This window comes from Colossoma macropomum, unplaced genomic scaffold (genome assembly GCF_904425465.1).
Source record: "Colossoma macropomum unplaced genomic scaffold, Colossoma_macropomum, whole genome shotgun sequence".
NCBI lineage: Eukaryota > Metazoa > Chordata > Actinopteri > Characiformes > Serrasalmidae > Colossoma > Colossoma macropomum.
This window is the reverse complement of record NW_023494789.1, coordinates 38,765,880-38,793,277: the sequence shown is the minus strand read 5'-3', so window position 1 is coordinate 38,793,277 and position 27,398 is coordinate 38,765,880. Positions and strand designations below refer to the sequence as shown.

The following is a 27,398-nucleotide window of genomic DNA, read 5'->3' as shown; positions in this document are numbered from 1 at the left end:
TATCTTTGTGTGGAGTGGTGCATCAGTCTTGGTCCTATGATTAATACAGTTTTATCTACATCAATTTGTGTCGCGACTTCATTTAATGTCTATTTTGGGATTTTTTTAAGTGTAATCTCATTCCTGAGTGATGAATGCATTATATAATCACTTACATGTATAGGCAGTTTAAAGTGCCAGTGATGCAATGTTCTGTATTCTAAATATCTGATAAGCACATCTGAAAAATATCTACATGCAGAGATAGTTCACAGCCAACTGGCAAAAGTAGACTACATTTATTTAAACTACATTTTTCCTTTACAACAAATTGAATAACTGAATAGTCAGAACAGCAAAAAATTGTGACACTGCTCAATTAAGCCAGCTCAGCAAGGGCCCAGCTGATCATGGATTTCCATGAAAAAATTCAGGCAAAAACTTCCATTTATTTTATTCAATCCTGCCAACTTCCATACTTTCCTGTACTTTGAATAGTTTTTTAGTTATTAATTTTTAAAATTTGTCCAGCAGATTTTAAATTGCATCTTAAATATTGGGTCTAACTCGTTAAAGAATGACTGAAATGAGCTGAAATATTAGGTACGTACAAATTAAGAGTTTACCAACTCTGGATATAACAATTTTTTTAAAAGATGTATGGAAAATACACTCTTATTTCTCTAATTAATATTAGTTACAATATAGCATTGATATGTCTTGTATGTGTAAAGCCCTCTCTCAATAACCACAAAGAAATCACAAAGAAAAAAAACCCTGGTGGTCTATAATGTGTTTTGGAATGAATCTTAAATGGTAGATTCATAATCAATGATTAATCCATTTTCAAATTATGGTTGCAAATTTTATTTTTGGAAATTTTGTTGGTTGGACAAGCTTGGAAAAATATCATTCCACATAATCAGAATTTTTTTTTATGCTTAAATATTGGACCATACATTGTTTGTTTAGTGTCACCACATAATGTTTTTGTTTTTGTAGCCAGATTAGAAATGAAAACAGATGAATTTGCCACCATGCTAATATTACCTCATATATGCAACAGAATACACCTGATCTATCCTAATAGTGTGAACTTACACATACATACAAACATAATATAATTTAAATTGAATAATGCACTTCAAATGTTTACATTTTGACAAAAACAGCTTTTCATTTGGCTGAATGGGGTTTTCGCCAAAGCTTGTCCAGATTTTAGGTTTTATGTAGTATTCCTACATTCTGTCAAACTTATGAATTATTACTTTCTGCATGCAATATTTAAAAAGTACATGAATATCATAATTAAAAATCTATTTCAGTCACTTTTTGACCATATATTCCCCCAAAAGGGACTTTTTACTAAATAAGGACAACTATCAAATAAAAATGCCATATGTGCTCTGACTGCGTCATGGTTTCATTTTGTTTCTTTGATATGATGTGTTAGACTAACAAACACAATATGAAAATATTAAACAGTAAATAAGACAACAGTAACAAAACAACCTTTATAAGGTTTATAAGGTAATATGTTGTAATATATTTCTTGCTGGGGGATTTATTACACAGGATCTCTTACAGAGGCACCTAACAAGTATCCTGCCTTGCTGGCCATCAAAATAAATTTGCTTAGCTCATTAACAAATATGTCTCTGTTATTATGTGATGTTTCCTGATAGCCGGCTTTTCCTATCATACTAATAGACTCTGCTAAATATGCTGCCTCAGGCTGAGCTTATGATTTGCACTTTCTGCTGCTGTTCCTGATGTTTAAAGACCTGAGTGACATAAAAAGTGTTTCTCCTGATGTTCTCCAATCTTTTAAGGTCTTTCCTGCAGAACATTTCAATGGCCAGTAAAACAGGATACTAGTTGTGTGCCTCTGAGATTTGGAATGGATGAAAGAACATATGATTCATATATGCAGCACACGTTACATAGTACACATATAGCAACATATATACTTATTGTGCAATATTCGGGGTGGTGGGGATCATTGTGTAATCTGGTGATGGTGTGAAGTGTATTGCTATGGTTTGTTGTGTCTTGTATGATTGTCTGGTTCTCTGTTTTTTTTCCTTTTTCCCCTCAAATGGAGACACTGTGATGCAAGACAACCTTCAGAGAAATCTGACAGTAAAGAGCATCTGATTGAGATCTGTATCATATTCTTCAAAACATGAAACATATTCATTTTAAAACCCAACATTGCTCTTTACCTGTGTTGCTATTTTTATGCTGGGCTTCTTAGTCAAATACCTCATTTTCAAAAATGACTAAACCATGAAAGAGTATAAATACACCTCTATTTTTATATGTCAGTGAGACTTAAGTAACTTAAGTAACATTTTGAGAAGCCTGGGTCAAAAATGCTCCAGTAATGGATTTTTTAGTTTCTACTGCTTGTAGAAATTAATAGTTCATAGAACTGGATGGATAGATATGTGTTTAAGCAATAGAACACGAGAGGGAATGTTCCACGAGAGGAATCACGAAATAACATCACGGCTGTGATTTGGTCGCCATAGATCATCACAGCCGTGATGTTATAGCGACAACACACAACCTCGAGTGTTCTATCGCTTTTATACAACAGTTAAATAAATAAAGTAATGAATTAATAAACCGGGCCGTGAACGAGCCATTTAGTATGTTTTAATGTTCGCAGTTCCTTCCGCCAAATTATAGTTCCTTAACAAGCAGCTTGTTGCTGCGTCAGAGTAACGAGCTCCGCCCACTCGCTGCACAGCCGGCAGTTCGTCCTCCAGCTCCTTACACTAAATTCCCAAACTGTCACCACTGAGCAGCTTTTTTGTTTTTTTATTGCGGCAGTTTGATGGCTCAGTCCGATTTGGTCCGACTCTGAAGATCAGACTACACGTTTGGCGAATGGTATTGGGTTCATTTCCAGCTGATTCCAGGTTGTTCAGCTCTTCTTCTGTCACAGCTGCCGACTGAAAAGCTGCTCAGTGGTGATGACAGTTTGGGAATTTAGTGTCGTCTCATCTTCAGAGTCTGACCAAATCGGCCGTCGGTCAAATGTGACCTTAAAAGCGTCCATTTTCTGTTTGTGGCAAAGTAAGAAGTAAACACGTTCAAATGGCTCGAGCGTCTCCTACAGCTGTCAAACTCGTTGCTTAGCAACAGCGTCTTAGCGGAGTGATACCCGTGACGTTATGGGGAAACATCAGCACAATTAGAACGCCTCTCAACCAATCAGCTTGCGTGACCGGAACTGACTGTTGTATAAATATAAATATATAATATATATGTTTATATATGTGTATATATAAATGTAACACTAAAAACATTTTTTCAAATAATATATCACTTAGAATAATAAGGATAACATATGTTATATATATATAATATATAAAACATATGTTATCCTTATTATTCTAAGTGATATATTATTTGAAAAAATGTTTTTAGTGTTACATTTATACACACACACACACACACACACACATATATATATATATATATATATATATATATATATATATACATACATACATACATACATATATGAGTTCAGTCATTATGTAAGCAGTTAAGGTGTGATATATGACCTTCTGGGGCAAAGTTAAAAAGTAACTAAAAGACCTATTAGGAGGACAGTTTTGACTCACTTTGTCTCAATTTTGCTTGAAAGTCTCGATTTTGTTTGAACGGGATTTCATTGACAGGGATTTGGTGAGGAATAAACCTTATGTGACAGGGCTTCTCAATCCCAGTCCGGATCCCAATCCCGCTATGCATATTTCCCTCAAACTCTCCTCACGTAGACAGATAGACAGCAGACATTTGTGCTGTTAGAGCATGAAAAACACAAAAACTGTGCACAGCATGGAGGTCCCAGCACTGACACTGAGACCCACTGTCTTACGGACGGCCTGAATGAGAGTCTGCCCAACGCGTTTCCGCGCCTGTACAGCAGGTGGCAGTGTGTGACTTCCATTTAACAGAAGCCTTAGTGTACTCAGCTACAGAGCAAGAGGGAAACAAAGGAGATGTTTAGCTAGAAAACCAAGCAAAGATTCAAAATATCGATTATAAAAGCTGAAACTGAGCGGTTTGGAGCGCTGCGGTTCACTGCATTATCACAGTAAGTGATTTCTATGCAGGAGCCAGTTAGTGAGGTGTTTGTCTCTTGTTGTAAGTAACGAACTTTTCCTACTAGCTTAGCTGTTCCTAAGTGTCCTGGGATTGTTTCACTGTTTTCCATACACGTGTCAATTTCCTCTGTACAGATAAACATCATCATGTCTGGAGACCTGGATCTCTCCCCTCCAGAGGTTCCCGAGCCCACCCTTTTCGAGAATCTCCTACGCTATGGCCTTTTTCTTGGAGCTATTTTCCAGCTCGTCTGCATTTTAGCCATAATTATACCCACATCCAAAAGCCATGAACAGGTAAGATCAGCAGAACAGCCTGTATTTGATACTAGTGTTTATATCATGCATTATATTGTCAATTTTATCAGCGCCACTTACTATATTGGAGCACTGTGTAGTTCTACAATTACAGACTGCAGTCCATCTGTTTCTCTGCATACTTTGTTAGCCCCCTTTTACCCTGTTCTTCAATGGTCAGGACCCCCACAGAGCAGGTATTATTTGGGTGCTGGAGTTAAGTGTCACTGCTGGACTGAGAATAGTCCACCAAACAAAAATATCCAGCCAAGAGCGTTCTGTGATCAAGGACTCAAGGATGACCAACAAACTGTGCAGCAGCAGATGAGATATCGTCTCTGACTTTAGATTTACAAGGTGGACCAACAAGGCAGGAGTGTCTAATAGAGTGGACAGTGAGTGGACACAGTGTTTAAAAACTCCAGCAGCACTGCTGTGTCTGATCCACTACCAGCACAACACACACTAACACAGCACCACCACATCAGTGTTACTGCAGTGCTGAGAATGATCCACCACCCAAATAGTACCTGCTCTGTGAGGGTCCATGGGGGTCCTGACTACTGAAGAACAGGGTAAAAGGGGGCTAACAAAGTATGCAGAGAAACAGATGGTCTACAGTCTGTAATTGTAGAACTACAGAGTGCTTCTGTATGGTAAACAAAGCTGATAAAATGGACAGGGAGTGAACCAAGGAGGTTTTAATGTTATGGCTGATTGGCTGACCTGTGTGTTTATGTATATCTATCAATCTTTGTTAGTTTTATGGTAGATAATAAAATGTTTCTCAGACTCTGATTGAGCCCAGATTAGACAGAGTCTAATGACTAATCTGTTTTGAATCTAACAAAGACTATTAAGTTACATACATAAATATTAAACATTCATGTATTTATTATGCAGTATCTACAGTAGAATAGTATGTATAGACTACCAGTGTTTGTCACGCAATATAAACATGGTTTCCCAACTTTCCCAGCTTAAGGGCTGATTGATTAAATTGTGAAGAACCTTTGGCATTAAAAATTGTCCAGAACTTAAAGTTACATGGTCTAGACCACACTATTAGCAAATTCATTGTGTGTTGTACCAAGTATGGATTCATTCTGTAACTTTTAACAATAGTGGAACCTTTTTGGTAACATATAGAACCATTTTTAAAAAGGTTCCTTATAGAACCATATACACCAAGGTTTTCCAACATAGCAAAGAACCATTTAAACATTCATATGATTCTTTTAGTGTTTACGGTTCTATCTTTAACCACTGCAATTACTAAAGAAGCTTCTAAGAACAATTTTTTAAGGGTTCAGCACTGAGGATGTTTGGTTTGGTCCTCCAGAAAGGCACCCTGACCCCAGCTCCTTACACAAAAGCAAAACATATGTCTATGCAATGTGTTATTTATCAAATGCTTATTTACCTTTTAAAATATTTTTTTAAGTATTTTTGCAAGAAAATATAGTGTAATATTATAAAAGACACTTTTTAAAAACTCAGCTACCCAGTTTATTTGTATATTGTTTTGTCTTTTTGGACCTAGGCCCACCACAAGCAGGGCACTTTTGCCCCAGTACAAAAAGCTTAAGCACCTCTGATCTAGACTAATCTGTTATGGATCTAATTTGACTACTGAGATACGTTCTTCGTTGTTTTTTACAGGAAGAGACTGCAGAGCCATCTGACACCAAAGGTTCTGAGCAGAGCAAAAAGCCAAAGGCAGCTATACAGCAGATGCGACAGAAACCAAAAAAGGAGAGCAAGAAGAAGCGATAAGGTTCTCGAGTTTGGATATGAGTGTGCCAGCAAGTGTGAGAGTGAATGTTAGAAGAGTTGTAGGTTGTAGGTGCTGTCACTCCGAAACCATCATCATGGACTCCCAACACTAAACGCTAAACACTTTCCATGTGAAAAGTCTCATATTTAAAGAAGTGTGCTGGTGGTAGTCATTTACCATAGAACATTTTTTTTTTACATTACTTACAAATCGTCTTACAACACTTACAAATTTACTAGGTCTTTTGGTCTTTTGTAATAGTAGTTTTTTATTTCTATTGTACTATATTGAACCTTTTTTTCCTCTTTTTGTACCTAAATTGTACTCATCGGATATATATATATATATATATATAAACCGATCATAGGCCCATTCCCTTCCATTCCCCTTTAGTAATCTGATCTTGTCTATATATAGCTGTGGAAAGCTTATCTGTAAGTTAATCATTGCCTTCATTGCTCCGCTTTCAGCAACATTTCATTAACTTGTAATACAAGTCCCTCCAATAAGTGACCCTCATAAGAGAGGGACTGTTTGAAAACCGCACATTCTGTAATTACTAAAACACATAGCAGCTGTAATCAGGAAATACTGTACATCATCTTAGGAACACAATATTAATTTTCTAGACTTTCTACAACATTCATGCTGGTTCTCTGTAGTTGTCAGTTTTCTTTCAGTCTACAGGAAACACCGAATATACATTGTAGACACAGTTGTATTTCTTTATTATAGTGAATTTAATATGAATGTACAGTCATAAATACATATTCATAAAAAGAAGACGCTTCATAAGAATTATTAAATGAGAACATCTGTGATATAAAAATATCAGGAGAAAAAAGACTAATAGATTGATATTGCTCAACATTTTGTACTTTCTCTCACAAATTAGAACAGTAATAGGTTTTAAAGGACCAACAAGTAACCTTTTCAGTTAAAATCTAATAAACAGCATCTTTGTATGTTGGCTGAAAAACAAATCTTTTAACAGTAGTTTATACCTGAGGATAAAGGTAATGTGCATTCTCTGACACTTTACTAGTTATTTGACCATCAGTAATAATCATCACTAAAGCATTACAGGACATTACTTACAGCTCCTTTAAAAACCTGGATATGAAATAAAGAACTTTGTACACACATCAAGGCTGAAAGGGTGTCTTCAGAAGATGCTGTGGTTCTTATTGGAAGAAGCTGATTTTCTGCGTCGCCCATCACTGTTCACTGGTGTGGACAGTCAGATCTTTTCTGATCACTTCATTCACTGTGAGAACAGAAGAGAAACTTCATTTTAGGGATGACATATGCAAATGTTTACATACTCTATGGTGAAATAAGGCTGTTCTAGGACCTGCAGAGTTCAAGCTACTGCGTACAGCAAATGAAAATTCCAGAAGGTTAAGATGTTGCTGTGATATACAGGCTTCTGCCAGAGTAGTGAGTGTGAAATGCGCAGTCAGTGGTACTGCAGTACGGGCCCCGCCTAGATGAGAATTGTGCATTAGTTCATCACTAGGGGGCAGTATTGTTCATCATCTGGCAATCTCTAATGCTTTATTTGGCTTTGCTTCCTGTTGTTGAACAAGAGTGGGCTAAAATTGGAAACTTTTCTCCCTCTCCAGTCTAATTTTAGATCAAGGTGGCTGTTACAGGTAGCACTGGGCCTTAAATAGAAGGCAAAGTGCTGCAGTGACACTTCAACTCCTACGATAGTCACCGCAGCATCACTGTAGTGTAGATGAGACAGTGGGACCATCCGACACATCAAATGGTAAACATAATGTCAGTTATTACTCATCATACTTAATGCTGGTTAATAGTCAAGTTGGGATCCCAGTTTATATACTGAACTTCAAATTGAGCAATAAACTCTGATTTCCTTCATTAAACGACCCATATCCTGCATTTTTCTTGTAAGTTTTGCCTGAAGTTCACTTATGATGTTTGAGTGGTTTAATGTAACAAAAACAGTCCTAAATCATTAGTACATAACCAACCTCTCTCTATTCCTGTTGTGATTACTATGGCTTTAAGACTGAGTTATGTAAATGACCTCTGTTCTGATTGGCTGCCATGCATAGTGTGTCTTTCGAAAAGCTGTCCGGGCTAAAACTCCTTATAACTTCAATGGGAGTGGGAAGGAAGACAAACAGGTGGATGTATAAAAATTCCTTGTTTGTTTTTTTGTTTTTTTTTGTGACATCACAAAATCACTGAATTCAAAGCAGGCTTTTCTTCCATTCATAGACTCTGTATACTGATGACCAAACAGGGCCCAGTTTCCCACGAGCATCTTAGTGATGCTTTCAGGAAACCCAGCTCAGTAGACTTTAAAAACTCTTTTGTATAAAAACCTGCAGTTTTCTTTTATATGAGCCCTTTAATTTGCTTAGTGCTCCACCATATGTAAACTAATCAGCCACGCCCAGAACTTTAATGTATTTTTTAAAGTGACTTTTTTCAGTTTGATTAAAGACTATAGTAATTAATTATCAACAAAAACAAAGAAGAAAGGCTGTTTATTCACCAGGGCTTTTGCAATTGAACCTATTCTTGAAAGATCAATAGTCCTCTCAGACCTACTCTGTGTATTGTTACACCAACTGACAGTTCAATATTGAACTAGCATTACCACAGACTATTTAAAGCACTGACCCACATAGTGCATGCTGAAAAGGGGGCCATGCTACAGAACAAATGCATACTGATCTACATTAAGCCATGGGTTCTTCCTTGACATACAAAGAAAAGGTAACAATCAACACCAGGACCAACAACTGTGAAAGTGTGGTATTACAGTGTAGCCAGGTTTGCTTCAGTAAATCACTTCTCATAATGGTTTCTATTAGGATCGATGGATGAATCTTTTTATATTAAAATTGCATTTTGAAAGAGTGCAGTTTTCAAACTGCAAGAGCTGCTGTTGTAATTATAGCCTACACTATCAACAATGTTGTCTTGACTTTTAAACAGGGACATTTAACCAAATAATACTAAGCTCAGAAACTGAGATGACTCAGACCAATAAAAAGCAACTGAACACTGGCATACTACTATTAGCTTTCAAACTTCAAGCCAGAAGAGTGGATATACTGGTCAAAAGAAAACAGGCAATGACCTTAATTTATAGAAAATAATTGCAATTTAAATCACAGTCACAATATTGGTCAGAAAAAAATGTAGCTACATATTTTCTCCAAACTGTTTAACTAGTTTCCTAACTGTCAAAGTGAAATATACACCAGTTCATTCAGCCAGTTCATTAAGTATACCTCCTTATATCTGTACTCTTTATATCATTTGGGTGGTGGTGTGTTAGTGTGTGTTTCGCTGGTATGAGTGGATCAGACACAGCGGTGCTGCTGGAGTGACGCCTCAGTGTCATGGCCACCAACCAAAAATATCCAGCCAACAGCGTCCTGTGACCACTGATGATGGACTAGAGGATGACCAACACAAACTGCAACAACAGATGAGCTTTTGTCTCTGACTTTACATCTACAAGGTGGACCAATTAAGTCGATGCGTTTGATTGAGTGGACAGTGAGTGGACACAGTGTTTAAAAACTCCAGCAGCACTGCTGTTTCTGATCCACTTGTACCAGCACAACACACACTAACACACCACCACCACGTCAGTGTCACTACAGAATGTAGTTAATCCCATAACCAAAAAAAGCTTAAAAGCTGTGAGTTACAGACTTTATGTTGATTGTTGTTTAAACTATGCATATGAACCTCAAGCAAACACTGGTCAGTCCATTTATATTTATTAACTTGAGCTAATTATATGTGGTAAATATAAGTAAGTAGACAACATTACACTACTGTCATATCTGAAACATTAGGCTGTGATTTTTTCATTTAGTAAAGCCTAATGTTGTTGTTTATATAAATATATGTCCGTTAGCGATTAATCACCAACTAACAACAGTCAGTTATCAGTCAAAAGAATCTGCCACACCCCTAATTGTTATCGTTATCACAGATACTCAAGGGTTCACCGTCTGTATCAGTATTAGAAAAAAAGAAAAGTAGTATCATGCCATTTCTATGAAAAGCCTACTCACCATCATCCAGATACGCCTGGTCCAGATTTTCCTGCTTGATTGTGACTCTTGCAGGGCTGCTGGTTCTCTGATGCTCTACAGGCCGACAGGGCTGCTGCTGGCTGTAGTTTTGTGCCGGAGGGGACCTCCCAGCAGCAGGAGCTGCTCTCTGCCCAAAGCCTCTCTGTTGAGTAACGATGGGGCCGAACTCTGACACATCCAGGCCTGTAAAGACAGAGGCCGCAGCTTCGTAGCTATGCCCAGCCATAACGTGCTGGTAGCTGCTGGGTTTGAGGTGAGAGCCTGGGTTAGCACGGATTTGGGACCTAGCATGTACTCCAGGTGCAGAGTGATTCAGTGGAGGCTGGTAGTGGCCAGGGCTGCTGCTGAGGACATCTGCTTGGCTTTGGTAGAGGGCTGAGGGGTGCTGCAGCTGGTACTCTGAGACTGGAGGGTAGAAGGTGGGGCTGGCCCTCGGGGAGACCGAGGCTGCCATGACTGGCATAGCACAGCTGCTTGTAGGGAGCTGGCTGGTGTGGTGGCAGGTCTGCGGAGACACGCTCAAAACCTGTGACATGCTGCAACCAAGCTGCCCGTACTGATACTCGTCAACTGGCTCAGCCTTTATCAACGGCACTGGGAGAAGGGTAAGAATATGACCCGGAGGACAAGGATAAAACTTATGAAAACACGTTAAAAAGACATGTGAGGCTGATCATCATGTTTTGCTTTCTTTAATTTAGAATTAAAGCTGCTAGGCTGGACAGTACTGAAAGTCAATAGTCACTCAAACCCTTTCCAGAAATACCTGCCAAAATCTTCATATATTTGCAAATTACATAAGTAAGCTACATAAACTTGTTTAAATAACAACTTAGTAAAACGACATGGATAGTCATAATTGCATCTGCATATTCATCTGCATAATGTGTTACTTGTCCATATTACTGCACCTTCAAACTCTGGGGGGCTGGATCAGAGGGGCGTTAGCACAGTAATACAAAAGGCTCACTTACTGCGAGAGAGTAGATGTTCCATATCAAATTATGATAAACCTATGAAAATGAGGAGCAGAAACACTCCATCTCAGTCAGCATCACCTGCCACTTTCTGCAAGTACACCATCAGGTTCCTGTTGTACAAGGACTTGCAGGTGGGTCCAGCATCCAACTTACCTGTCTTCACGTGAGTATTCAGGTTCAAACATACACAGTTGAGGCTCATTTGTACAGAAAATGTGATCCTCAAAATCGTAATCGGACAGTGTGATGACTTTCTGAGAGCACTAGCTTAGTTTCTCTACCTACTTTTCGGTGCATCTGTATTGTGAATTCCTTTAGTCTCGTTTTTGGTCATCTTGCACGGAATGATACCAAATTGTTCTCAGAAAAGAACTGATTCTGATTATCCTAAACGACTGTCCTTTCTTTTAGCTACACAGAGAAGATTTTTTTTGTTTTTATAGTTCATAGTAACTCACACTCTGCCCTAAAGCACATTGACTCGGATATAGTTTGAGCAGGTTGAGAGTTTTGGCCATGTATTTACTGAAACAGTTTGGGTGACTATTGACTTTCAATGTTTATTAGCAGTGTTAGCCTAGCAGCTCCAGTTCCGAACTAAAAAAGCAAAATCTGGACATCAAATGTCTTGGCTGATCAGCTGCGTTTTGGAGTAAGTTAAAGTTTTGGGGTAAGTGGAAAACAATGTTAATTTGATTTTGTGCTCAATTTCCACCTTACCTCCAACGCAATCGACCAGCCAAGTGTGATGTCCGAAGTTTTTTAGTTTTGCACTGGAAAGGCTACGAGGCTAATGTGGCTAACAGAAGTAATGGAAACTTATAACCCACCAGTCAGCACTGTGCAAACTGCATGATTAAATCATCACACACTTGCCTCCAGTTGTGTTGTAATGTAATCTCAAATTTACTTATGCTTATGTGGTCTCTGACACTTTATCAGACATGCTCTGATCTATGAACAAGACAGAAAACATACAGACAAAACTGAGGCTTCAAAATGGTCGCTACTGGTGTTTTTAGCCATACAAGACACTTTTATCCATTTTTATGGGTAACAACAGTAGTGGACGAAGTACACAACTCCTGAACTTGAAGTAGAGATACTCTTGGTAAGATATTACTTAAGTAAAAGTAGAAGCCTTCTTTCTATATTTCTACTTGAGTAAAATACAAAAGTACCTGCAGTTAAGCATCAAAAGGGAAAGTAATGTGAGTTATTCTAGGCATTATATTATTTTTATCTATTAAGACCTGTATGGTTGCAGAAAAAAAAAACTTTTACATAATCAGAAATAAGTTACATCGGCACAGTGTAAATAACTCACTACTCTTCTGTTGCTCATGCATGCTGGTGGAGAACAATGAAGGCAGCCTAATAGCACTAAAGGACAAATGCAGAGACAAACGCACAAATATCAGATGAAAAGGAAGAAGCCTCTTCATATTTTTAACGGTGCTAACACGGTCTTCCACACTATTTATTCTAGATCTTCTCCTTTTGTGTCTTGGGTCAAATTTCCCTCCCTCCTCCAAATGCTTAGAATATCAGTGGATATCCGATTTTTAAAAAAAATTCCACCCACAGAACGCCAAGGCATATGGTTAAATTCTGAAAACTTCTCAGATGTGCCTGGGGCCTACGACTGGACAATTTGTATTAGGGGGCAGGGTTTAGTGAAAGGTGCGCTATGATTGGTTTGCTTCGATTTGAAAGTGCATCATATTAAAACGTTTTTTTCTCACTTCAGAGTAACGAGTAACGACACATTCGAGCAGAAAGTAGTGAAATGAAAACGAGGATGTTTCACTTTGAAATGTAGTGGAATGAAAGTAAAAGTATCGAAAATGGAAAAAAAGCATGTCGAAAAGAAGATTTTTAAGTATATTATGTAGAGGTACTTTGTTACTCTCCACCACTGATTAACAGTATGTCATACTGCGACAGAAATCATACTAGCAAATCTTTTTAAAATGACTTAACAACACAACTTGTGGCTAGTGTGTGATGATTTAGATCTTAGCAGTTTGCACAATGCTAAGTGGTGTGGAATAAGCTTCCCATTACTTGTTCGCTACATGAGCCCGGACGAAACCCACAATATGCTTAGAAAAGCAAACTGCATCATGAAAACAAAATTAATCACAATAACGATAAAATATTATCCTGTTGCCAACCTATATTTGGAGATAACATGTTTTTTGGACATTACAATAAGTCACTTTAAATATGTTTTCATGTTCTTTCATGTCTGGAACCCACTGCACTTTTAAACAGAGCTGGATTTCCCAAAAGCATCTAAGCACAGTAATGATTCTTAAATGACAGAGTGAGCTTCACATGAAACACTCTCTCTGTGATCTAAGATGCTTTTGGGAAACCAGGCCCAGGAAAATAAAAACTCTTGTCTCTCTTTCTCTTTTTTGGCTTGCCTAAAATATAGCTGTTCCCTCAGGTCTGCTCTTTTATGGAACAGTTCCACCTTCTCTATTACAAAAAGATGTTCATCACTTGATTCTCATTCTTTTGGCCTTATTATTTGCCCTGCAGTGCCCTGCTCTGTGTCTAGGTCATAGTGGAAAGCAGACAGTCACCTGCGAGAGGCATGTAGGTGAAATGCTGCGGCTGACTGTGCTTCTTCTTCCCGTTTAGCACATAGAAGTTGACTTTGGCTGGGTGGTGGATGTTGAGGTCTTGATATGGAGGAATTTCCACATATAGCATATTCTGAGAGGGACACAATAACTGCTTAGCTCCAAACAATAAGTTTATTCACAATAATGTCTGTTTCATCCAGCCACATATTGTATTGAATACTTACAGTTTGGCTTTTTTCCCTGTCAACTGTTGCTTCTGCCTTCCATACTTCCAAGCCATCTGCAGGAACCAAACAATAATTTGAAAGTAATCAAGGCTTTATGAAAGGCCTTTTGATTTAAAGGACTTGTTGAATAACTAATTCAAATGAGTCTTTAACACTAATCTGGCCACTTTATTATTACTTTCCACTGTTTCTCTTGTTCTACAAATAACCTGTTCACATTTCACACCAATAAACTCTTTCAGCATCTGATTGTATTGTTCGGTGCCACAACAAACTTGACTCCCACTGCATCCTTTCCATGACTCTGGTGCGTAGGCAAAGTCAGCAGAGAGTCCCTTTCATGTGCGGTGAGTGAAGCTCCCCCTCCCCTCGCACCTCTGTTTGGCTGCCTACGCACTCCGTGTAGAGGAAAGGAAAGAGAAGACTCTGCTTGTAGATCGTATCGCTGCTTATACCTAACCACATCCTTTAGCACCACACTGCACACCTCAATGGAAAATGGCGCTGAAACATATTCACCAACCAGTAACAAACTACGTGGCATCTCAGTAATATGCCAATGCCATTTTTTACAGCTGAACTGTGTTTGTGGTTTAAATTAACCCAACGGTTGACCTGGTGTTAACTGGAGTGAACTGTACATCCGTTTTGTTTGTGTAATTTCTCTTTGTGTAAGTTTAAGTAATGGTCTTTGCTAAATACTCAACTGTGCTTAAACAAAAGCTACTCAAAATAGTTTTTCTAAGGTGGTTGACAATTATAAATCGATGCAAGTAAAGCAAGGTGGGGTTTAAAATTGTCAAGTGTTGAGAGTGAACTGTCTTGAACCGAGCAAGAAAATTTAAATTAGTTTTACTAACTTTGTACTCAAGTATAGTTGTATAGTTTTACTAAGTATGATACTCTGGCCTTAAAGGGGAATTACACCTTTTTTTCAAAATTTCTGTACAATTTACTGTTTGAGAAGTCATTCATTCATTGTTTGTCAAGATAAGCTTACAGAATCAGAATTGTTTACAGTGGTGGTGGTAGGAAGTTTGATGCCTCTAAAAGCTTCCTTCTCAGAACAATATTACGTGAAATCATTATGAGTATGCTGCTTGATATCTGAGACACTTTTTGACATTGATAGCAGGGTGCTGTAAAGAAAATTAGTACCCAAAGAAAACAAGTTACTACTGTTTTATCATTATCAACATAACATAAAACCTCAAAAGATGTGTGGGTTTTGGATAGTACAGAAAAAGGTTGTAAACGTTGATGTTGTAGACATTGTGACCCCTGGCTCCTATCACTTGTACTGTAAAGAAATCTAAGTCAAAAAGTTTCTCAACAATTAACCATTTCACATCAAACCACTCTGAATGACTTTGTTTACATCTTAACCATTTAATTATGTAGAAAAAAATAGTGGAATCTCCCTTAATTTTGTGCAAATGAAAATCTGTAAAGGAAGAGCTCACATTTGAATTGCTTAAATGCATGATTCAGATTTTAATTTTGGGATGACAATGTAAGCTCACCTTTTTAACTACAGCGTGTGGGTGTTGCCTCTGAGGTCTGTCGACTTTCTCTGTAAACACTGACAAAGTGACGTGTGGTGAGTCTCTCTGTGTGCGTGTATGTTGCTGCTTTGCAAGCCTGTTATCTGTCTGTTTCCCGTTCTTACGCTGCTGCACCAGAAGTGCATTGACCAAAGCAGACTACGGTGTACAATGCAAACCCACAGGCTGGCTCCAACCTGATATGCAAATGATGTGAATACAACTCCAAAACAAATTACATGCTAATGTTCACTACATGCAGAGGACAATGTCCTGGGGGCTTAAAGTATTAAAACAGAGCTGGTAGTGATGATGGGAGATAAAGTTAACAGGGAGGTTGCTTGTGGTCGTGTTGAGGGTTCGTCATAGCTGGGGCTGAATGATTTTGGCCAAATATCTAATTGCGATTTTTGCGTCCAATAATGCAGTAGTGACTTAAATTCTGATTATTTTTCATAAGAAGGCCAAGCAAGAAGACATTTCATTTTTTGGCTTGAGGCTTGAACGGTGGACAACACTGCGTCAGACTGCCCGTTAGTTGTTATTATATTGTTACGTACGCAGCGCATGGACGTTTATTTGCTTCTGATTGGTCTGACTTGTGTAATTAATGTACAGGCAGTTCACAAACATGTTCCCAGTTTACACTTTACCCACTTTAAATTTGTTAAGACAACATTGTTGATAATGTAGACTGTAATAAAAAATGCAGCTCTTGTGATTTGGAAATAGCATTCTTTCAATCTGCAATTTCAATATTAAACCGATTAATCTTTCAGCCCTCGTCCTAGCTCATCCACCCCACCCACCTTGGGTTTTTTCAGTGAAGAGAACCCTCGACTCAGAGGTGAAGTTTTGTCCTGTTAGGATCATCTGCATACCGCCCAGCACCGAGCAGCAATCCACATCTTGTCTCTCCACAGCCGGAAGCTCGTGGGCGGACCTCTGAGCTGCAACATACAGAACAGAACCAATACAGAACAGTCACCTCCTACTGCAACCATACAAATTAGCCTTCCAAATAAAACCTCATTTAGCTCAAAGGGACAGTTCAGTCTAAAAGTGCACACATTCAAAGTTAGTATGATGTCATGCTAATTAACTAGCGGCGAGAATATCTAAGCACCTCACCGTTCAATTGAAATTCAATTTATGGAGCCGGGATGCTATTATAAAACGATTCTTGATGCATCTTTTGATTTTTATGAGATTTTTTATTTCCTGTTTATTAATGAGTATTGTTAGCTTGCACACGTGTTAAGTCTACAGGCCTACCATCCAATGAGTTTAACTAAAATCTAAGAAATGAAACAAAACAAACATCAAGGAAGATATTTTTACTATATTGCAGGTTTACTAATCTGTGCATTTCTTAAGTCTCGTTTCACTCTCTAAACCAAGTCAGTTTTTATTTGAAATGCTGCAAATTTTCCTCTCACTCTGGGAAACCCCTGGCATATTTTTAACTTTTTACTTCATAACCACAAACATTTGTGTCTGTAAACGTGCACATTAGTGAGATCCTGCATTTTTTTCTCCTTAAAGCAAGGCTGTTCCAAAGATCTCACTTTATAAAGTCTCTAGATGCACACAAGTTTATTTTACTTAAAAAAGTAACCTGGCTAACCTTAATATTTTCAGTTTATTGAACTTTAAATAATATGAATTAATATTAGAATTTCAATGAACTCAACTGTTTCAGTTAACCAGGTTAGTTAAAAAGTTTTTTTACAGTGTAGGGAATTTCAGAGCCAATATAAAAATGTGACATTTTGTGAATTGATTGAGAATGTTTTAAAAGAGAGAATCATGGTGCATCTTAGGCTGTTTTCACAGCTAGTTAATTTGTTAAAATCCTCATCAGTTTGGGTTTGGGTTTTTGTGACATTGTATCTTTTTCATTTGGTCTGGTTGGTTTCACTTTGTAAAGGATAAAGTGCACCAAATTAATGGGTGTTTGTTAACTGGTTAGAAATTTTGCAGGAGTACAAGCACTCTGTTAATCTTACATATGCTGCCATAAAAATAGGTAAATAGGAAATAGAGATGTTTTTAAGTACATGTGTATCACAATTAAAGACATGACAATAAACCTTACTTGATATCTATTTCTCTTTTTTTTTTTGATTGGTTTGTTAATTTGAATTTAACCAACTAAGTTGCTGATGCTTGGTCAAAAATACATGCACACTGCTTTGCTCCTATTTTACTGCTCATATAACTTCATTAGCAACAGCTCATTCTGCAGGTGCGTCTGCCAAGTGTCAGATGTCAGAACAGGTATGAGGACAGTACAGGCTGATGTTTTGCTGGAGGAATGCATGATCGATACTGAATTCCCTCATTTGGTGCATCATGAAAAAGCATTTCCACCAGCAGCGAACTGAACCAAGGTTCACTTGGAAGTGGACCAGACCACTGTTCAGTTTTTTTTGGCGCAGACCTGAGTTTGAGTGGAGAGTTCATACCTGTCAAAATGTTTACTTGGTCTGCACCAAGCAAAGTAAGTGTGAAAGCACCCTAAGAATAGATTACCTGCCCCATTAATTTAATTCAAATTATGAAGCATTACTTAAAAATGAGAATCCCCAGACATTGGGCACCCATATAAAAACTTACACAGAAATAATGAAAGCTGCCTCGACAGAACTGCACTGGTGAATGGAATTATTTGAATTTATGCAGATGAATGAATGATGGTTGCTACTGACATTCTGACATACTGACTATTTTTTAATTTGTTTTCTATACAGAAATCAGCACAGTTGTCAAGTATGAAAGGTGCCCATCTCCACATATTACATTTCCTCAGAAAAACTAAACTTAATTTAATCTTATGTAATGCAGTCTAATTAGGCAGTGGGAGAAAGTCAGTCTTTAACCAGATTAAGCTATGATTCGATTACTTACAGCATTCAATAGGATGTGAGGCCGCTTGGAGAGAAAGCAACTGACCCCCAGGCTGAGGCACATGGACACGGAAGACCAGGCGTACGCGTGTGTTCTTCCGTCCAACGTCTGTCTCACCTTTCCGCAACTCGATATCAGCGTTCTTCAGCTTCAAAATCCCAGCACAGTCCACTCTGAAAGAACCAAATACGTTACATAATGAAACAGCATGCACATGGACAATAATGTGTAATCTGTCATTCGTAAGTATTTGTTTGTTTATCTATAATAATTTATCAATCAGAGGAAAAAATAATCCAGTTCAACACAAGAAATTAGTAACTAGCTGATGAGACGATTCAGGTGACACTTCTAGTCTAAGTTAATAGCAAATATTAGATATGGGACTATTTTCCTTTACTACAAAAAGTAATTTTTACTTTTCCAAATAAAATGCCTGAGTACAAACATCATCATCATGAAAAGTTTGATGTTAGAGAAGATTAAAAAATTTAAGCAGTGCCTTACATGGCCCGCATGTTGTCCTTGGGTTCTAGCGGCAGTTCCAGAACTTTAGTTCCGTGAATCATTCTTTCGTGGCTGGTGGTGGTGACGGCCTTGCCGGTGATGCGGTGAACCTGGTAGAAGGCGTGCGGTCTCACGGCCCTCTCGTCAGCCGTGCCGATGAAGACCTGCAGAGCCAGAGCTTCTCGTCCCCTGTATCCACGCAACTGCACTCACAACAAACAGCAACCAGAGTTAAAGCTGGGATGTAGTGTGACCAGAGGTGGATAATTCAGGTCCAGAAAGTAAAAATGCTCCCCAGGATTTTGCTCCAGCTCGCTGGACACTTGTTACTCTGCTGGTTTGAGAAGCCAGGCAGTTGGAACAAAATCTTGAGGAGGATTTTCACTTTTTGGCCTGAATTACTCAAGAATTACACATTTTCCCACTTACACCAAATGTAATCATCAGGCAAGACATGTTTTGTGCCTGAATTTGTTTGGCACTGGAGCTACAAGGCAAACGTAGCTAACAAGTCACGGAAGCTAACCAAGCCAACCAACAGTGCATGCCAAATTCATCACACTCTTACCTCAAACCACACTGAACTGTTCAGTAATCTCGAACAGACTTGCTTACGTAGTTTCGGACACTGCATGACAATGTTTTAAAGCCGCAGTAGGAGGCATCTTGAAGCCTGAATTTTCATAGGTTTTATAGTTAACAGTAAGACAAACAGTCTTAGAAACTACAAAGGCGTACAGGGCTTGGGAACGTACATCACTAATTGCTGAATCATGGGATCATTCCACCATGGTGGCAGGGCACGTTCTTGGTTTACATGCCACAAATACTCACGATGCGCTTAAAGTAATTGCTGTTTTATCGGTTTTTTTTTAGGCTTATTGATTTTTTTCATGCATTATATTGAATCAAATGAAAAGGGAGTGTATCTTAACCAAATCCAGAGGGAAGACAAACTATTTAATGATAGCATTAGCCTTATTGATCGCCTGGATCCACAAAAACCCCCAAACACTGAGCCGAGTAATGATCTGGACATGCTAATGTTACCTCCTCCTCCATTTACAGACCTATCCCAGATGACGTGTTGTCCTAGTGCCTGTTCTTTGAATAGGTCCAAATTTAACAAAATTTTAAAGTCATTCGAAGCCCATGTACAGTTTATTAACAGTTATTTCCCTAAGCCACTGGCAGATTTAAGGCAAACTTCATCTTTCACTCAGCCACCGGGATATTACCCAGAGAGGATTCATATACCGCTTGATTTAACTTACTGGGGTATTTCACTCTGTTTTAGCATATTCCATTGTAGGCAGCTTTTTAGTAAACCCTGCTTCCCTGGCTATTTAGCAAATGACAATACTGCTATACTGTACAATGTTAAGCCCAATAAAATCCATATTAGATCATGCAAATCTCACATTTACACTGAAGAAGTAATGAATCTAGTCTTTAAGAGAAACAATTAAACAAACCGCTAACATTACTAGCCCAGTCACAGTTTAGCTCACTTCACTTCGTACTTCATAGCTGGAAAACAGTGCGTTTGGAGAAGTAAAACGTTGTGTGTGTTGATCAGCAGTGATATCACACCTCACCATGATGCTGAGATTTCCTTCTTATCGCCAGCTTCTTATTCCAATTTTCAGTTCCACCTTAAATGGCAGCAGTGACACCATGACACCCATGAGCCATTTGTAGTGTTGAAAATTTTATTCTTTTTAAATCTACATGAGTAGAACTATAAAATAAGCTTGAGCTTGATGCTTATCCACACTCTCACTGTGATGCTTCATGTGTCCTTTTTAACTACAGCTGCATCTGAATTGCTGATTAACTTCCTTTCTGACCAACTGTTTGCTGATTTACTTCCTTTCTAAACTGTTTTCTTGATTTTGCTCTGATCTGTGATCTGTTTGTCACGTAGATCTACATGTTAGTAAGTTCTGCAAACATATTTAGTGAGACCTTAAACTACAGATCAGAAAAATAAACAAATAAAGCAGGTAGAAAAATTAGTGTTTTTCAGATTTTCTAAACCAGCCTAGACTGATGAACCCTGCCACAATGGCCGATCACCCATTGTGTTAAGACCTCACATTCCCAAGCCCTACTGAGCTTATGGCTGTGCTTTAGGGCACATGTAAAACATGAATTTTGATTGGTTATCCCACATTAATTGGCTGTACTAATTGGCTGATGCAGATTATGATGCAGATCTGTGTAACACCATCTTTGGATGTAATTTTAAGAAGGAGCTTTTTGCTTTTTTTTAAAATACAGACTAAATCAGGTTTTTTTTATTATTTCACCACAGCAGCACTAAATGATAAAATGACATTTTTGATCGACAAAAATGTCAGATATAAATTTATAATTCTAAGCCTGCAAAAATCCGGTTTTCTAGACAGGCATTTCTAGTAGATTAGCTCTACATGAACAGTCTGAAATTTGACTACACACAGCATCAACAGAGGTCTCTTTATCATTTGCAGGAAACAAGTCCATAAAGGACTGAAGATAACGTCTAAAACTTGGTACAAAAAAAACTCTTCAACTGCAGCTACACTGATGTCAAAAGTTTGGAGATATCTAGATTTACAACACAAAATTGGCAGTGCATGTTCTCTTTGCTGACGTTTTAATACAAATGCGCATGTTCTCTTTGTTGGTTTGCGGTACTTTAACATATTAAATAAACAGACCACATAAATTATCCTCTTGCAGAGTCAACACTCATCAGCACTCAAACCTTTCAGGTGCTGAAACCACCTTTGGGTCAAAATAGTTTCAGTATTACGGGTAGGACCCTCTAAGCAACCTCACAATTTGATTCAGTTTCAAATTTGATTCAGGGTGCCAATATTATATAATATTCAAATATTCTCTATGCATTTTTACTTTTAATTTTTATAGCCTACAGTATGGTTTTCTCCTGTATTGTCATGAACGAGTAGTGTTAGCTGAGTTGAATTTGAATGTAGCCTAAAGCTGCACTTGTCAAGTCTTGTTTCACCATTTAATCCAATGACATTTTTATTATATCTTTGTTTTGTTTTATTATATCTTTTGTTTGTTAAAATTACATAACATCATAATGTTATTTTTTATCAGAAATGTTTTATCAGTAACATCAACTGTTTAATGAAAATATTTACATTTTTCAAGAAGTATTTCACATCTTAACATCTCATTTTAAAAGATGTTACGGCAAACGCATGCATTCCTGCTGGTGTGGGTTCATGGCTGTTTCTTCTCTTTAAATGACATACTCAAAAGCGATTGTGTGCTAATAGCGCCCCCTTGTGAAGAAATGACAGACTGTTAAACGTAGGCAAGTAAATGAGTTCCAAACCCACATCTTTATGCTTTAAAAAAGGAGCTGTTTTCTGTTGTTAAAATGAAGGTGCTGTGGAATTTAAATGCCTGTGGAAAGTGACGGAGTATTATTTTTTCATAAGTTTATAACTCACTAGAACCGTCAGGACACTTAAGCTGTACTGGGAAACTCCTAGCATATTTATTAATTTGCATGTATTATCTTTGAATGTGTAGGATTATGTTACAGTTAATGTTTATATTTATATCAATTTTCACTTTGGAATGGCTTACAAAGATTTTCAGTACTGATCTTAAAAAAATAGTCTGAGGCCCTGGAGATCTCACATTTTTCCTCCTGCAAACTAAGCTATGCCTACATTATAAAATTTCTGTCTGCATGTGAGTTTATTTTTGTTATTAAAATCCAATTTTTGTGAATTCATTCAAAATCTTGAAAGAACGACATAAATTTTCAATGAAAGAGATAATCGTGATGAATCTAAGTATGAACACAGCTTTTAACAAAAACTTTGAATATTTTTACCTTTTTTAATTTAAGTACCATCCACATTCACATTTGAAATGAAAGTAAAGTGTACCCAAACTTTTGACAGGCAGCGTAAATTCCAAGTATCCTAAAATATTAAATTCTGTAGATCTGTGAGACTCAGCTAAACCCAAGTTACTATAGGTACTGCTGATGTAGGAACGACTCTGCGAGTCTAGTGAGGGTTAACTCAATCAGTAGTGAGAGACAATGGATTGACACTGTGGGCAAAAACACCAAGCTTCATTTCCATAGACCAGAACACCACAGCTTACTGGATAACAGAGAGTTACTGTCACTGCAAACACGCACACTCCCCACAAATATATACACACAAACACACTGACAAACTTCTCTTCTTCTCTCTGCTGCTTAGTTATTAATCAATAATCCTTACACTTTCAAACCCCACCACAACTTTCTATCCAGACACTTTCTGCGAAATGTCCAAAGCCATCATCAACTTCACGTACACATTTGCATTTACATACACAGTCTACCAAGGGTGGGCAATATAGCAAACCGGTTTCATGATACAAGATCTGTATGAGAAAATGTTTTTTTCTGATATATGAGCAAATTCTCTGACATCTTTTGTACATAAATAATTAAGTGATAATTACTTATTTTTTTTTATAATTAGCTGTTTTTAATATTTGTTGTTGTTGTTGTTTGAAATGCTTGGTTGAAAATTCAAGTGTACTTTTGTGAAAAAATGAATGACAAGTTGTAAGATAGTATGAGTTCTTAGCAGTTTCCCTGCTTTCTGTTTATTAGTTCATATTTTTCTTTAAGATGTTGTTTTCACATTAATTACATTTTGACATATGTTTTATATAGGTTATATATATATGTTTTGTGCCTCTATTTAGTAGTCAGTTCTAGCAAAGCAACTTAAGTTGCCTTTTTAAAGGTTCATGTAAGAGCATGTAACTCTAAAGACTCTTAACAGAAGAGAATTTTGTCTGAATTTATGGTCATTACAGTTGTATACACAAACAGCACTTTAGCAAAGTGTAAAATAATTGGAATTGAAATCAACAAAATATACAAAACTTTACATAATCAGTGCTTTAAACAATCAAATATGATGAGATATGTAGTCATTACTCTAATTAATAACTCAAGCTACTATAGTTTCAGTGATAACTATTTAGACTTTGTTAAACTTGCATGCATTCAAAACAATAAATGATTACAAATCTGAGTTTCAAACCTGAATTTGGCAATAAATTTCCTTCAATTCTAATTTCCTTGAAGTGTTTTTTATTCTAAATAGTTCGAGTAAACTGAACTTATCAGGGTTAACAGTGTTGTTATTATGCACTTCATGCAGTTACTGTACACCGGTTGTTGTGTACAGGTTTTCTGTAATTGCTCTAAGTCTGTCTTGTTTATGATACGGATATGTGCAGTACTGAGGATGCCCACGCTCTACTCAGAAAAAAAATGACGTAATTTATCACAATCATGATAACATATCGCCACCCCCCCAGTCTACTTCCCCACAACACAGACATGTTTTCTGTACCTGAACCACAGGATGGCCTCCTGGAGGTGTTGGCGCCTTAACAGCCCCTCTGCTACCCTCCGTCTCATAGTGGGCTCGGTGGTGCTGTTTGGGCTGCACCTCTATACTCAGCTCATGCTCATCGTTGCTGCTGGGCAGAGGCCACTCCAGAGGAGGCAGGGTCACACTGACAACCAAAAAAGAGAGGACAGTTACAGTTCATAAACATCCCAAATTAAAAAGTTAGACTGAGTGGTGGGATATAACTGCAGTTTTTAGTGCTGAAAGTACATATATGTCCATTCAAAAATAGGTTCATTGACTGGTTAATACAGGTGTAAGGCTTCAAAATGATTCGAAAGGTTTTAAATTTAAAATTTTGCCATGATTTAATTTAATTACTTCGATAAAGTTGGGAATTATTTCAATAAATGCACTAAATACACAAATGTATCTATCTACACAATAGTGATACACAGACGATATGTATTTTTAATGAAGTTATTTTTACGTTTTAGTATATGTAAATAATTTTTAGGCCAGTTATCTGCAGATACCGATATAATTCTAATATGATTGTACATCCGTAATCATTATATTCAATGTATTATGATTAGGGATGTACGATAAAATCGGTACCTGCAGATAATTGCCGCCATTGGACAAATGATTAGATCTGACAGGTATTTCAAACCGAATATGATGATGTATTTACTGTACTCCAGAATGTTTAGGTGACACTGTGCTAAAATATTTCCATATTATTCATTTTACTGCATTTGTAACCCTACAGAAATACATTTTATGTCTTTCTATAATGCTAATCCAGCTAGCTGTAGTCCCAAGTTCTATATTTCATATATGTTTATGTATCTGCATCAGCAGATGCTGCACTTGAAAAATACTGGATGTCAGCATCGGCCCATGATTCTCATCCCTGATTACTATAATCAATTGTAACTATAACAGTCTCGCAAATTGATGCAGTTGAATCACCACCTTAAAACTGGTGCATTTTTACACCCCTAACATCAGGTGATTTACCCGCACATCCCCGAGGGCAGCTGATTAGGCCAGGTGAGGGATGGTATGACATAGAGAGGCTCCATTATAGGTTCCCTCTTCACTTCTTGAATGGTCGAGAAGACGGCATCCGACTGGCTGTAGATCGAGAACTCCTGATTAGGTCGTATAATCTTGGTGGGAACGGGTTTGGTCAGGTTTCTGTTAGGGCTGTCAACAAACTCTTCCAGGTTAACCAGAGGGCCGTAGGGCTCTGGTTGCTCTTCTCTCCCAGCATGGGGAGAGGGGCTTCGAGAGCGCGGGGGCACCAGGCTGGGGTTTTGGTACTGATCGTAGGTGCGTTTAATCTGTGGAGAAGGTGAGCGTGAGCCTGGCCGTGAAGAAGACTGCCTGCAGTTCAGGAACGTCTCCTCCGTGATGCTGGTACGTGGAGACGTGGTTGGTGAAGTACGGGGTGATCCAGACGCGTGGATAGCCTGGAGTCTTGGGCAAAGATCGGCCACTGTCACCGCAGCTAGAACGCCGCCGCCCCCACCACTAGGTGAAATGCAGGGCGAGGGCACGGGAGAACAGACCTCTGACTGCCAGCTGGTGGAGGAGTTGCTGCTGGCCGGACTCAGGTTCTCTCTGTACAGGGTGTTCTGATAAGGAGGAACAGTGAGCCGTCGGTTGATGTCCACAGGCGCCGTTTGGACATGGTCACGGTGGTGATGGTGCAGATCAGGGCAGGTGATCTCAATCCTGGGGCTGGAGGCTGGAGGAGCTCCAGAGTGGGACGAGAGCGAGTGGCCAAGAAGGTCTCTCAAATTGGCATGATGGCAAGTGAGAAGGTCCTCAGAAGTTGGGTGATGGTAGGAAGGCTGATTGAGGGACAGGTCGCTGTATGGAACATGGCCCTCATTGGTGCAGGTTGAAGATGGATTGGCATCGAGGTGTGACGGACCATCAAGGTCATCTGCTGACGAGCACAGAAGTGGACATGGGTTAGTGTTGAGGGGAAGAACAGAAGAACATTCTAGACGTTTCTTCAAGTGGTTAAGAAAAACTATGAGCACGCCATTTTAGTGTGGAAACGGAAACCCTCACTGCTCAGTTTTATGGCAATGCAAATGACTTTTCATGCCGTCTACGAAGAACAAACAACAAAAATACATTCTGAGCAGAAAGGTTTCTAAGCAGTATCAAAACAGTGCCACAATAGCTGAAATTTTTGTGTGCTATACATAGCCAATTTTTTAAAGGGAGCTTAGAGGAGCACCACTGAACCGTGCAAAGAACCAGTTATGCATGGTTCTTTGTGGTATTATGGTTCTAGCCAATATATAACCACAAATAACCTTTGAACAACCATTTTTAGAGTGGGAACTTTTCAAGACACTTAAGTAATATCCTGAAACTTAGTGTCTAAATTCAACCATATATTCACTCTAAGAAGTTCTTTTGTGGTTTAACACAGTTATAGAACATTAATACTCTGTCAATGATAATACATTTAAAATACAATTACAAAAAAAAAGTTAAAATACAGTGCAATATGGAAATACAGGCACCACAAGGCACATATTGAATAACATAACCTGCAGCAAAATTGGGACCTGTAGGCAATGTTTTAACAAACTGGCCTCTGGCAAGTAACTTCTAGTGCCCATTAACTGACCTTGGTCATCCTGTGGAAGGTCATTTCCAGCTTGGTTGTACAGGAAAAGAGGAAAAGGAAAGTCCATCTCATCTTGTCCGTTCCCCGCGGTGAACGCGGCATCACTGCTTGGATAGTTAGTATTCATTTGAGGACGTCTTCTCACCTCCTCACAGATATCCTCAAAAATGTGCTCCAAAAGTTCACAAAAGGAGAAAGAAAGAAGGTACAGACTAAATAAATAAGCGAGGTCTGGCGGAAGGGTTTGCTGGTGAGAGTTAGACGCGTTTTCTCACGGTGTCTGACTGACTAACCGTCCTCCAGC

The 27,398-nt window shown here is 38.2% G+C and overlaps 2 protein-coding genes across 3 annotated transcripts; one reads left to right on the top strand and one right to left on the bottom strand.

The window, feature by feature from the left end:
- Positions 1-3,941: 3,941 nt before the first annotated feature.
- Positions 3,942-8,085, top strand: manbal (mannosidase beta like). 2 transcript variants are annotated; one of them, XM_036571252.1, is made up of 3 exons: positions 3,942-4,143; positions 4,239-4,400; positions 6,063-8,085. In XM_036571252.1, exons 2-3 carry the CDS (start codon positions 4,251-4,253, stop codon positions 6,174-6,176), a joined length of 264 nt encoding a protein of 87 aa, XP_036427145.1. In that variant the 5' UTR covers positions 3,942-4,143; positions 4,239-4,250; the 3' UTR covers positions 6,177-8,085. The 2 variants fall into 2 exon arrangements, with proteins under 2 accessions (XP_036427145.1, XP_036427143.1); XM_036571250.1 differs by having other exon boundaries at positions 3,946-4,093.
- Positions 7,261-27,398, bottom strand: LOC118808517 (nuclear factor of activated T-cells, cytoplasmic 2). Its single transcript, XM_036571249.1, has 10 exons — positions 27,095-27,398; positions 25,459-26,392; positions 24,436-24,601; positions 19,037-19,239; positions 18,530-18,702; positions 16,429-16,569; positions 14,073-14,128; positions 13,846-13,978; positions 10,251-10,865; positions 7,261-7,444 (listed from the first exon to the last, which is right to left on the bottom strand). The coding sequence occupies exons 1-10, from the start codon at positions 27,219-27,221 to the stop codon at positions 7,395-7,397; spliced, it is 2,598 nt and encodes an 865-aa protein (XP_036427142.1). The 5' UTR covers positions 27,222-27,398; the 3' UTR covers positions 7,261-7,394.

What these genes read in the sequence shown, in the direction of transcription:
- LOC118808517 (XM_036571249.1), bottom strand. Translation starts at nt 27,221, where the DNA reads ATGAATACTAACTATCCAAGCAGTGATGCCGCGTTCACCGCGGGGAAC. An exon ending in CTGCCCTCGGGGATGTGCGG is followed by an intron (nt 24,602 to 25,458) that starts GTAAATCACCTG and finishes TTTGGTTGTCAG; the next exon opens with TGTGACCCTGCCTCCTCTGG. An exon ending in CTCACATCCTATTGAATGCT is followed by an intron (nt 16,570 to 18,529) that starts GTAAGTAATCGA and finishes TGTATGTTGCAG; the next exon opens with CTCAGAGGTCCGCCCACGAG.
- manbal (XM_036571252.1), top strand. Translation starts at nt 4,251, where the DNA reads ATGTCTGGAGACCTGGATCTCTCCCCTCCAGAGGTTCCCGAGCCCACC. An exon ending in CATCCAAAAGCCATGAACAG is followed by an intron (nt 4,401 to 6,062) that starts GTAAGATCAGCA and finishes TGTTTTTTACAG; the next exon opens with GAAGAGACTGCAGAGCCATC.